General features: G+C 46.5%; 1 protein-coding gene across 3 annotated transcripts in view; it reads right to left on the bottom strand.

The window, feature by feature from the left end:
• Nucleotides 1-12,955, bottom strand: part of LOC123989545 (WD repeat-containing protein 7) — a 366,883-nt gene that overhangs the window by 248,599 nt on the left and 105,329 nt on the right. For 2 of the 3 annotated variants that reach the window (XM_046290631.1, XM_046290632.1), the window contains exon 19: nt 5,306-5,401. The exons of the other annotated variant lie outside the window; for it this stretch is intronic. In XM_046290631.1, coding sequence (XP_046146587.1) covers nt 5,306-5,401 — 96 coding nt within the window. The remainder of the gene's footprint in view (nt 1-5,305; nt 5,402-12,955) is intronic. 3 annotated transcript variants of the gene reach the window in all.

Below are 12,955 nucleotides of genomic sequence, written 5' to 3'. Positions count from 1 at the left end.
GTCCCATGGTAACACAGTGACCAGGGGGGGGGGGGTTATAACAGTAGTCCCATGGTAACACAGTGACCAGGGGGGTTATAACAGTAGTCCCATGGTAACACAGTGACCAGGGGGGGGGTTATAACAGTAGTCCCATGGTAACACAGTGACCAGGGGGGTTATAACAGTAGTCCCATTGTAACACAGTGACCAGGGGGGGGGGTTATAACAGTAGTCCCATGGTAACACAGTGACCAGGGGGGGTTATAACAGTAGTCCCATGGTAACACAGTGACCGGGGGGGTTATAACAGTAGTCCCATGGTAACACAGTGACCAGGGGTGGGGGTTATAACAGTAGTCCCATGGTAACACAGTGACCAGGGGGGTTATAACAGTAGTCCCATGGTAACACAGTGACCAAGGGGGGTTATAACAGTAGTCCCATGGTAACACAGTGACCAGGGGGGGGTTATAACAGTAGTCCCATGGTAACACAGTGACCGGGGGGTTATAACAGTAGTCCCATGGTAACACAGTGACCAGGGGGGTTATAACAGCAGTCACATGGTAACACAGTGACCAGGGGGGTTATAACAGCAGTCACATGGTAACACAGTGACCAGGGGGGTTATAACAGCAGTCACATGGTAACACAGTGACCAGGGGGGGGTTATAACAGCAGTCACATGGTAACACAGTGACCAGGGGGGTTATAACAGTAGTCCCATGGTAACACAGTGACCAGGGGGGTTATAACAGCAGTCACATGGTAACACAGTGACCAGGGGGGGTTATAACAGCAGTCACATGGTAACACAGTGACCAGGGGGGGGGTTATAACAGCAGTCACATGGTAACACAGTGACCAGGGGGGTTATAACAGCAGTCACATGGTAACACAGTGACCAGGGGGGTTATAACAGTAGTCACATGGTAACACAGTGACCAGGGGGGGGGTTATAACAGCAGTCACATGGTAACACAGTGACCAGGGGGGGGGGTTATAACAGCAGTCACATGGTAACACAGTGACCAGGGGGGGGGGTTATAACAGCAGTCCCATGGTAACACAGTGACCAGGGGGTTATAACAGCAGTCCCATGGTAACACAGTGACCAGGGGGGGTTATAACAGCAGTCCCATGGTAACACAGTGACCAGGGGGGTTATAACAGCAGTCACATGGTAACACAGTGACCAGGGGGGTTATAACAGCAGTCCCATGGTAACACAGTGACCAGGGGGGGGTTATAACAGCAGTCCCATGGTAACACAGTGACCAGGGGGTTATAACAGCAGTCACATGGTAACACAGTGACCAGGGGCGGGTTATAACAGCAGTCACATGGTAACACAGTGACCAGGGGGGTTATAACAGCAGTCACATGGTAACACAGTGACCAGGGGGGTTATAACAGCAGTCACATGGTAACACAGTGACCAGGGGGGGTTATAACAGCAGTCACATGGTAACACAGTGACCAGGGGGTTATAACAGCAGTCACATGGTAACACAGTGACCAGGGGGGTTATAACAGCAGTCACATGGTAACACAGTGACCAGGGGGGTTATAACAGCAGTCACATGGTAACACAGTGACCAGGGGGGTTATAACAGCAGTCACATGGTAACACAGTGACCAGGGGGGGGGGGGTTATAACAGCAGTCACATGGTAACACAGTGACCAGGGGGGTTATAACAGCAGTCACATGGTAACACAGTGACCAGGGGGGTTATAACAGCAGTCACATGGTAACACAGTGACCAGGGGGGGGTTATAACAGCAGTCACATGGTAACACAGTGACCAGGGGGGTTATAACAGCAGTCCCATGGTAACACAGTGACCAGGGGGAGGGGGTTATAACAGCAGTCACATGGTAACACAGTGACCAGGGGGGGGGGGGGGGGGGTTATAACAGCAGTCACATGGTAACACAGTGACCAGGGGGGTTATAACAGCAGTCACATGGTAACACAGTGACCAGGGGGGTTATAACAGCAGTCACATGGTAACACAGTGACCAGGGGGGGGGGGGGACATCTAGGAAGAGACCGGAGCTTGTGGACAATTTGAATAAACATCTAGGAAGAGACCGGAGCTTGTGGACAATTTGAATAACTTTGAAATGTTATCGAAATAACATATGAATGCGGAAGAGAGAATTTAATATCGAACAATGGTATGCATCCTATTCACATATATCGTTTCAAATATATGGTTCGGGGTTAAATCTTGCCGATTTGGGGATGCACGGCATACACAATGTATTTGTATATGAACATTGTATGGTACTATCCAATGCTGCCCCATACAATAAGTACTTACCTTCATTTGAGTTTGGTTCTGTTATGTATAACGCTAATAAAAGTGTTTACGCTGCCTCCACAAAGTACTGAGAGTCCACATTCTGTTGTGTTACAGCCTGGAGTTAAAAATAGATGTGTTTCTCTCTCACCTTGCTACACACAATACCCTCTTATAATGACAAAAATGAAAAACATAGTCTAGAAATGTTTGCAAATGTATTTGAAAGTGAAATACAGAAATCTAATTTACGTAAGTATTTCACACCCCTATGCTGTGACATATTCAGCTCAGGTGCCCTCTAATATCAAGGTGCCCTCTAATATCAAGGTGCCCTCTAATATCAAGGTGCCCTCTAATATCAAGGTGCCCTCTAATATCAAGGTGCCCTCTAATATCAAGGTGCCCTCTAATATCAAGGTGCCCTCTAATATCAAGGTGCCCTCTAATATCAAGGTGCCCTCTAATATCAAGGTGCCCTCTAATATCAAGGTGCCCTCTAATATCAAGGTGCCCTCTAATATCAAGGTGCCCTCTAATATCAAGGTGCCCTCTAATATCAAGGTGCCCTCTAATATCAAGGTGCCCTCTAATATCAAGGTGCCCTCTAATATCAAGGTGCCCTCTAATATCAAGGTGCCCTCTAATATCAAGGTGCCCTCTAATATCAAGGTGCCCTCTAATATCAAGGTGCCCTCTAATATCAAGGTGCCCTCTAATAGCAGGTGCCCTCTAATAGCAGGTGCCCTCTAATAGCAGGTGCCCTCTAATAGCAGGTGCCCTCTAATAGCAGGTGCCCTCTAATAGCAGGTGCCCTCTAATAGCAGGTGCCCTCTAATAGCAGGTGCCCTCTAATAGCAGGTGCCCTCTAATAGCAGGTGCCCTCTAATATCAAGGTGCCCTCTAATAGCAGGTGCCTCTAATAGCAGGTGCCTCTAATAGCAGGTGCCCTCTAATAGCAGGTGCCCTCTAATAGCAGGTGCCCTCTAATAGCAGGTGCCCTCTAATAGCAGGTGCCCTCTAATAGCAGGTGCCCTCTAATAGCAGGTGCCCTCTAATAGCAGGTGCCCTCTAATAGCAGGTGCCCTCTAATAGCAGGTGCCCTCTAATAGCAGGTGCCCTCTAATAGCAGGTGGCCTCTAATAGCAGGTGCCCTCTAATAGCAGGTGCCTCTAATAGCAGGTGCCCTCTAATAGCAGGTGCCCTCTAATAGCAGGTGCCCTCTAATAGCAGGTGCCCTCTAATAGCAGGTGCCCTCTAATAGCAGGTGCCCTCTAATAGCAGGTGCCCTCTAATATCAAGGTGCCCTCTAATAGCAGGTGCCTCTAATAGCAGGTGCCTCTAATAGCAGGTGCCCTCTAATAGCAGGTGCCCTCTAATAGCAGGTGCCCTCTAATAGCAGGTGGCCTCTAATAGCAGGTGGCCTCTAATAGCAGGTGGCCTCTAATAGCAGGTGGCCTCTAATAGCAGGTGGCCTCTAATAGCAGGTGCCTCTAATAGCAGGTGCCTCTAATAGCAGGTGCCTCTAATAGCAGGTGCCCTCTAATAGCAGGTGCCCTCTAATAGCAGGTGACCTCTAATAGCAGGTGCCCTCTAATAGCAGGTGCCCTCTAATAGCAGGTGCCCTCTAATAGCAGGTGCCCTCTAATAGCAGGTGCCCTCTAATAGCAGGTGCCCTCTAATAGCAGGTGCCCTCTAATAGCAGGTGCCCTCTAATAGCAGGTGGCCTCTAATAGCAGGTGGCCTCTAAAAGCAGGTGGCCTCTAATAGCAGGTGGCCTCTAATAGCAGGTGCCTCTAATAGCAGGTGCCTCTAATAGCAGGTGCCTCTAATAGCAGGTGCCCTCTAATAGCAGGTGCCCTCTAATAGCAGGTGCCCTCTAATAGCAGGTGCCCTCTAATAGCAGGTGCCCTCTAATATCAAGGTGTTGATACAAATCGGGAAAAAAAACATGTTTTCATTGTCATTATGGGGTAAAAATAATTTCAAATAAATGCATTAAATCCAAATAAATCCATGTGGAACGAGGGATATGAACACTTTCTGAAGGCATCTGTCACTATCTTTGTAAAATTAGTAATTTATTATTTCATTAAATCAAAAGGCTTCGAAAAAATAATTACAACACTGATTTTTTTTTTTTAACTGCAAAGAAACAATTGTTTAATCATTTGCCAATATAGCATTGGATCTGCCTTTTGTGAAAGAATAAAAGGCCACTCAGGACATTTACACAACTATCTGTTGCACTGCAAATATCAGTGAACATATTTCGATTCGACAGAGAAAATGTTATAGATCGTTTTTTAAATGTTATTTATCCTGAAAGTGTACGTTTCTATGAATCTATTGAATTAACTTGAAATCTAATGTTCTCTTGTGATTAAAGGAGAAAACGAAAAACACATTTTAGTTTTCCTATTTAAAAAAAATATATATATATAAATACACCTGGAAAAATGCTTTCAGCTGAAAAATACTAAAAAAGAGAAAAAGCCAAGTGGGTCCCTGTGATACAGCTGGATGTGTTGATGTTGGTTGTGTTTTCTGGTAGTCTCCCAGGCGGAACGAGCATGCACACACAGTACACACACACAGTACACACACACACAGTACACACACACACAGTACATACACACAGTACACACACACAGTACACACACACACAGTACACACACACAGTACACACACACACAACGCATCCAGTTGCCTTATTCTTATTCATTAGGATGTTATTTTATAAAGGGCAACAAAACAACACAGATGCTTTGTGAATGTAGGTCCTGTATAGGAAAGACTGACAAGACTTGGACAATCACCAGGACAAAAGACACAGACCAGAAGAGACGGACTGAACAACACACGACCAAGATGGGGCACTATTTGGACCAAGGGGAAGATGAGAGCATGGCAGATGGGGGGGAGAAACAGAGAGAATTGAAATTGAGAGAGAAAGAAAGATGAAGATAGAGAGAGTATATAGTTAGAGGGCAATGTTGTCAGGGGTTGGTTGTACCTTCGTTGACTGAGGGACAATGGAAAGCAGCTGGACCTGGGGGAAAAGCCCCAATGCCAGGACTGGTAGTACTGGTAGTAGCAGCAACAGCAGCGGCTTGCAGAGGAAATGAAAGATCAGTCAAGAGGGAAAATAAGAAAATAAAAAAACACGGGACTCCACAGTTTTCAGGAGAACAGCAGTTAGTAACAGAGAGATGAAGCAAACAGAGAACCACAGAGTTTGGTTCGGGAGTTAAAGATTTCAGAAGATTTTCTAGCAAAATTGACATAAATATCAACAGTTGCAGTGATTTCATTTTAGTTTTAAAATGTGAATTTGTAATTTTTTTTTTTTTAAATCAAATTAATTACAGAGCTAGGTTTGAGCATTTGAAACCTTTTTTCATTTACTTCAGCCCAAACATGTCATTATTGCGTTTGCGTTGCGTTGCGTTTTATAAAACAATTATTTTTTATTTTTTATTATTTTACCTTTATTTAACCAGGCAAGTCAGTTAAGAACATATTCTTATTTTCAATGACGGCCTGGGAACAGTGGGTTAACTGCCTGTTCAAGGGCAGAACGACAGATTTTGTACCTTGTCAGCTCGGGGATTTGAACTTGCAACCTTTCGGTTACTAGTCCAATGCTACCCTGCCTAGTGGTTAGAGCCATATATTTTTTTAAACAAAGCATAATACATTACTTTTTGTGACAAAAACAAGTTTACACAGTACCAGTCAAATATCCTGGACACATCTACTCATTCAAGGGTTTTTCTTTATTTTTGCTTTTTTCTACATTGCATAATACTAGTGAAGACATCAAAACTATGAAATAACACATATGGAATCATGTAGTAACCAAATAATTGTTTAACCAATCAAAATATGTGTTTCAAAGAAGCCTCCCTTTGCCTTGATGACAGCTTCGCACACTCTTGGCAGTCTCTCAACCAGCTTCACCTGGAATGCTTTTCCAACAGTCTTGAAAGAGTTCAAACATACACTGAGTACTTGTTGGCTGCTTTTCGTTCACTCTGCGGTCCAACTCATCCCAAACCATCTCAATTTGGTTGAGGTCGGGTGATTATAGAGGCCAGGTCATCTGATGCAGCACTCCATCACTCCCCTTCTTGGTCAAATAGCCCTTACACAGCTTGGAAGTGTGTTTCGGGTCATTGTCATTTGAAAAATAAATTAATTTCCATCTGGTCTGGGCTTAGTGGGACTGGCATATTGCTGCAGAATGCTGTGGTAGCCATGCTGGTTAAGAGTGCCTTGAATTCTAAATAAATCACTGACAGAGTCACCAGCAAAGCACCATCACACCTCCTCCTCCATGCTTCACAGTGGGAACCACACATGCAGCGAACATCCACTGAGTCTCACAAAGGAACGGCGGTTGGAACCAAAAGTCTCAAATTTGGACTCATCAGACCAAAGGACAGATTTCCACCGGTCTAATGTCCATTGCTCGTGTTTCTTGGCACAAGCAAGTGTCTTCTGATTGGTGTCCTTTAGTAGTGGTTTCTTTGCTGCAATTTGACCATGAAGGCCTGATTCACGCAGTCTCCTCTGCACAGTTGATGTTGAGATGTGTCTGTTACTTGAACTCTGTGAAGCATTTATTTGGGCTGCAATTTCTGAGGCTGGTAACTCTAATGATCTTATCCTCTGCAGCAGAGGTAACTCTGGGTCTTCCTTTTCTGTGGCGGTCCTCATGAGAGACAGGTAACTCTGGGTCTTCCTTTTCTGTGGCGGTCCTCATGAGACAGGTAACTCTGGGTCTTCCTTTTCTGTGGCGGTCCTCATGAGAGACAGGTAACTCTGGGTCTTCCTTTTCTGTGGCGGTCCTCATGAGAGACAGGTAACTCTGGGTCTTCCTTTTCTGTGGCAGTCCTCATGAGAGACAGTTTCATTATAGTGCTTGATGGTTTTTGCAACTGCACTTGAAGAAACTTTCAAAGTTCTAATTGAAATGCATTCCAGGTGACTACATTGTGAAGCTGGTTGAGATAATTAAAAAGAGTGTGCAAAGCTGTCATCAAGGCAAAGGGTGGCTACATTGAATAATTTTGATTTGTTTAAACACTTTTTTAGTTACTACATGATTCCATATGTGTTATTTCATAGTTTTACAGTCTTCAACTATTATTCTACAATGTAGACAATAGTATATATAAAGAAAAACCCTTGAATGAGTGCGTGTGGCTAAACTTTTCACTGGTACTGTATGTGTTGTAACGTTTTAAATCCCCAGATTGAGAGAACAGAGAAACCATCAAGGACATCAGATGAGAAACAGAACAGAAGTTTCCAAAAGACATGTGTATTGGTCAGACACACGTCATACATACACACACACGCCATATATATATATATATATATATATATATATATATATATATATATATATATATACACACACACACACACACAAGGTGGGAGAGTTCAGTGGGAAAAAAACATGTTTTGTTTTCGAACCGGAGAGTTAGGAGGAGGAAGATGGGTTTGGGCTATGTTATGTCAACTAGGAAGACGGGTTTGGGCTATGTTATGTCAACTAGGAAGATGGGTTTGGGCTATGTTATGTCAACTAGGTAGATGGGTTTGGGCTATGTTATGTCAACTAGGTAGATGGGTTTGGGCTATGTTATGTCAACTAGGTAGATGGGTTTGGGCTATGTTATGTCAACTAGGAAGACGGGTTTGGGCTATGTTATGTCAACTAGGAAGACGGGTTTGGGCTATGTTATGTCAACTAGGTAGACGGGTTTGGGCTATGTTATGTCAACTAGGAAGACGGGTTTGGGCTATGTTATGTCAACTAGGAAGACGGGTTTGGGCTATGTTATGTCAACTAGGAAGATGGGTTTGGGCTATGTTATGTCAACTAGGTAGACGGGTTTGGGCTATGTTATGTCAACTAGGAAGATGGGTTTGGGCTATGTTATGTCAACTAGGAAGACGGGTTTGGGCTATGTTATGTCAACTAGGAAGATGGGTTTGGGCTATGTTATGTCAACTAGGAAGACGGGTTTGGGCTATGTTATGTCAACTAGGAAGACGGGTTTGGGCTATGTTATGTCAACTAGGAAGACGGGTTTGGGCTATGTTATGTCAACTAGGAAGACGGGTTTGGGCTATGTTATGTCAACTAGGAAGATGGGTTTGGGCTATGTTATGTCAACTAGGAAGATGGGTTTGGGCTATGTTATGTCAACTAGGAAGACGGGTGGTGGTGGCACAAACCGGTCATGTGTGACTTGAAAAACCCACCTGGCTCTGTGGTTTCCCCACTGAACTCTCCCTAGAGAGGAGCAGAGCGGAGGAAGGAGAGTGCCGGTGAGGGGGTGAAGGCTTGGGGCCAGTGAGGGGTGAAGGCTGGGGGCCAGTGAGGGGTGAGGGCTGGGGGCCAGTGTGGGGTGAGGGCTGGGGGCCAGTGAGGGGTGAGGGCTGGGGGCCAGTGAGGGGTGAGGGCTGGGGGCCAGTGAGGGGTGAGGGCTGGGGGCCAATGAGGGGTGAGGGCTGGGGGCCAGTGAGGGGTGAGGGCTGGGGGCCAGTGAGGGGTGAGGGCTGGGGGCCAGTGAGGGGTGAGGGCTGGGGGCCAGTGAGGGGTGAGGGCTGGGGGCCAGAGAGGGGTGAGGGCTGGGGGGCCAGAGAGGGGTGAGGGCTGGGGGCCAGAGAGGGGTGAGGGCTGGGGGCCAGAGAGGGGTGAGGGCTGGGGGCCAGAGATGGGTGAGGGCTGGGGACCAGTGAGGGGTGAGGGCTGGGGACCAGTGAGGGGTGAGGGCTGGGGGCCAGTGAGGGGTGAGGGCTGGGGGCCAGTGAGGGGTGAGGGCTGGGGGCCAGTGAGGGGTGAGGGCTGGGGGCCAGTGAGGGGTGAGGGCTGTGGGCCAGTGAGGGGTGAGGGCTGTGGGCCAGTGAGGGGTGAGGGCTGTGGGCCAGTGAGGAGTGAGGGCTGGGGGCCAGTGAGGGGTGAGGGCTGGGGGCCAGTGAGGGGTGAGGGCTGGGGGCCAGTGAGGGGTGAGGGCTGGGGGCCAGTGAGAGGTGAGGGCTGGGGGCCAGTGAGGGGTGAGGGCTGGGGGCCAGTGAGGGGTGAGGGCTGGGGGCCAGTGAGGGGTGAGGGCTGGGGGCCAGTGAGGGGTGAGGGCTGGGGGCCAGTGAGGGGTGAGGGCTGGGGGCCAGTGAGGGGTGAGGGCTGGGGGACCGTGAGGGGTGAGGGCTGGGGGACCGTGAGGGGTGAAGGCTGGGGGCCCAAGAAAGCTCAAGCCATGCAAACAGTGAATGACACCAGGAGGAGAGTGAGAGAAAGCTCAAGCCATGCAAACAGTGAATGACACCAGGAGGAGAGTGAGAGAAAGCTCAAGCCATGCAAACAGTGAATGACACCAGGAGGAGAGTGAGAGAAAGCTCAAGCCATGCAAACAGTGAATGACACCAGGAGGAGAGTGAGAGAAAGCTCAAGCCATGCAAACAGTGAATGACACCAGGAGGAGAGTGAGAGAAAGCTCAAGCCATGCAAACAGTGAATGACACCAGGAGGAGAGTGAGAGAAAGCTCAAGCCATGCAAACAGTGAATGACACCAGGAGGAGAGTGAGAGAAAGCTCAAGCCATGCAAACAGTGAATGACACCAGGAGGAGAGTGAGAGAAAGCTCAACCCATGCAAACAGTGAATGACACCACGAGGCGAGGGAGAGAACGAGGCGAGGGAGAGAACGAGGAGAGGGAGAGAACGAGGAGAGGGAGAGAACGAGGAGAGGGAGAGAACGAGGAGAGGGAGAGAACGAGGAGAGGGAGAGAACGAGGAGAGGGAGAGAACGAGGAGAGGGAGAGAACGAGGAGAGGGAGAGAACGAGGAGAGGGAGAGAACGAGGAGAGGGAGAGAACGAGGAGAGGGAGAGAACGAGGAGAGGGAGAGAACGAGGAGAGGGAGAGAACGAGGAGAGGGAGAGAACGAGGAGAGAAGGAGGAGAGAACGAGGAGAGGGAGAGGAGGAGGAGGAGAGGAGGAGGGAGAGGAGGAGGAGGGGAGGAGGGAGAGGAGGAGGAGGAGAGGAGAGGGAGAGGCAAGGGAGAGAAGGAGGAGAGGCTGGCAGACTGATAGCAGGTTATCGTGTCAGAGCAGTGTCTGTGTCCCTGGCTTTTCATGATGGAGTCAAACACACAATAATGCAATAAATGTATATATGGATGAATGTAACTTATAAAGGCATTGCAGAAAGGCATATTGAATGTTATTTTTGTTGTTGTTGCCGTGCGCGAATAAAGCCGTTTCAGAATAAAAACCCATGAAGCAGTAGAAGTCTTCCTCCGACTGCCGTTCCCATAATAAAAAGACGAGACGTTATCGTGGATTCTCTCGCCCCCCCTCCCTCCCTCGCTCGCTCCCCCCCCCCCCTCCAAGCCCTTCATGTTCCTTAATGGCTGTGTGACAGCCTGAGAAAGCATTAGTTCCTCCAAATCCCTCTCTTTTAACAAGTTGCTACAACGGCTCACCATGCTGTTCAAAACACTTACACAGTGTTCCAAATTGCACGCTATTCCCTTTATAGGGCACTACTTTCGTATGTATTAGTTATATTTATAAGGAATCAGGGACCATTTGGAACGGAGCCTAGGCCTTTATCTTGGCACCAGATTTAAAAGAACGACTCCATTATAAGAACACTTAATGATACAGCCGTGGAACAGTTTTCACAAAACGCATTCAGATCAATAGAACAGGAAACGAGAGAAGAAGAAAACCCCTCTCCACGCGTCGGAGTAACTTTCGTTATCTCCTCAAAACCAAAATAAAAACCAGAATCAATAGCCACTATATACAGTGGGTATCATTGTCTCTTCACATTATGTGGTGTCACAAAGCGGGATTGAAATAGATTTAATTGTGATTTTTTTTTTGTGTGTCATTGATCTATACAAAATACTAGATAATGTCAAAGTAAAGAAATATTTTTTTATATATATATACATTTTTACAAATGACAAGCAATTAAATAACTTAAATAATCAGTGCATGAGTATTATATATATTATATTCACACCCTTTGATAAGGCAAGCTGAAATTAGTTCAGGAGTCAAAAAAATTTACTTAAATGAACTTACTCTGTGTGAAATGATAGGGGTTGCCTACTCCTTCCTCTGTCCCCAATACATACAGCATCTGTAAGGTCCCTCAGTCTAGTAGTGAATGACCACTCCTTCCTCTGTCCCCCATACATACAATATCTGTAAGGTCCCTCAGTCTAGTAGTGAATGACCACTCCTTCCTCTGTCCCCCATACATACAGCATCTATAAGGTCCCTCAGTCTAGTAGTGAATGACCACTCCTTCCTCTGTCCCCAATACATACAGCATCTGTAAGGTCCCTCAGTCTAGTAGTGAATGACCACTCCTTCCTCTGTCCCCCATACATACAATATCTATAAAGTCCCTCAGTCAAGTATTGAATTTCAAGCACAGATTCAACTACAAAGACCAGGAAGTTTTTCACTGCCCTTCTGATGAGGCTTTTGATTGGTAGATGGGTAACAATAACAAAATCCAACATTTAATATGTCTTTAAGCATGGACCCGTTAATAACGACGCTGTATTAAAACATCCCAGACACAAAGACGCAGTCGTCCTTCTGAACTGAGCTGCAGGCAAGGAAGGAAACTGCTCAGGGATGTTACCATGACGCTATTGGTGATTTTAAACACAGCTACAGAGTTCAGTTTGGCTGTGATGGGGAGTAAACTGAGGATGGATCAAGAATATTGTCGTGACTCCACAATAATGACGTAAATGACAGATTGAAAAGAGGAATACAAATACATAAAACATATTCCAAAAACAGGCACTAAAGTAATACTTCTAAAAAAACACAGCAAAGGAACACACTTTTTGGCCTAAACGCAAAACACCACATCCCTGAGTAACAGCCTCCTTATTTTCAAGCATGGTGGAGGCTGCATCGTGGTATGGGTATGCTTGTCAATGGCAAAGACTGGGGAGTTTTTCCCAGGATAAAAAACAAACAGGATGGACCTAAGCACAGGGAAAACCCGAGAGGAAGACCTGCTTCCTTCTGCTTTACACCAGACACTGGGAGATGAAATCACCTTTCAGCAGGACAATAACCTATAACAAGGCTAAATCTACATTATAGGTGCCATTCAGCAGGACAATAACCTATAACAAGACTAAATCTACATAGGTGCAGTTCAACAGGACAATCACCTATAACACAAGGCTAAATCTACATTATAGGTGCAGTTCAACAGGACAATAACCTATAACACAAGGCTAAATCTACATTATAGGTGCCATTCAGCAGGACAATAACCTATAACAAGGCTAAATCTACATTATAGGTAGATATGTATAGGAGACAGGGATACTGGAGTGATGGAGGTAGATATGTATAGGGGGAAGGGGACAGGGATACTGGAGTGATGGAGGTAGATATGTATAGGGGACAGGGATACTGGAGTGATGTAGGTAGATATGTATAGGGGACAGGGATACTGGAGTGATGGAGGTAGATATGTATAGGGGGAAGGGGACAGGGATACTGTAGTGATGGAGGTAGATATGTATAGGGGGAAGGGGACAGGGATACTGGAGTGTTGGAGGTAGATATGTATAGGAGAAAGGGATACTGGAGTGATGGAGGT

The sequence above is a fragment of the Oncorhynchus gorbuscha genome, linkage group LG11 (genome assembly GCF_021184085.1).
Source record: "Oncorhynchus gorbuscha isolate QuinsamMale2020 ecotype Even-year linkage group LG11, OgorEven_v1.0, whole genome shotgun sequence".
NCBI lineage: Eukaryota > Metazoa > Chordata > Actinopteri > Salmoniformes > Salmonidae > Oncorhynchus > Oncorhynchus gorbuscha.
Note: the sequence above shows the minus strand (reverse complement) of the source record. Positions and strands in the feature narration are given on the sequence as shown.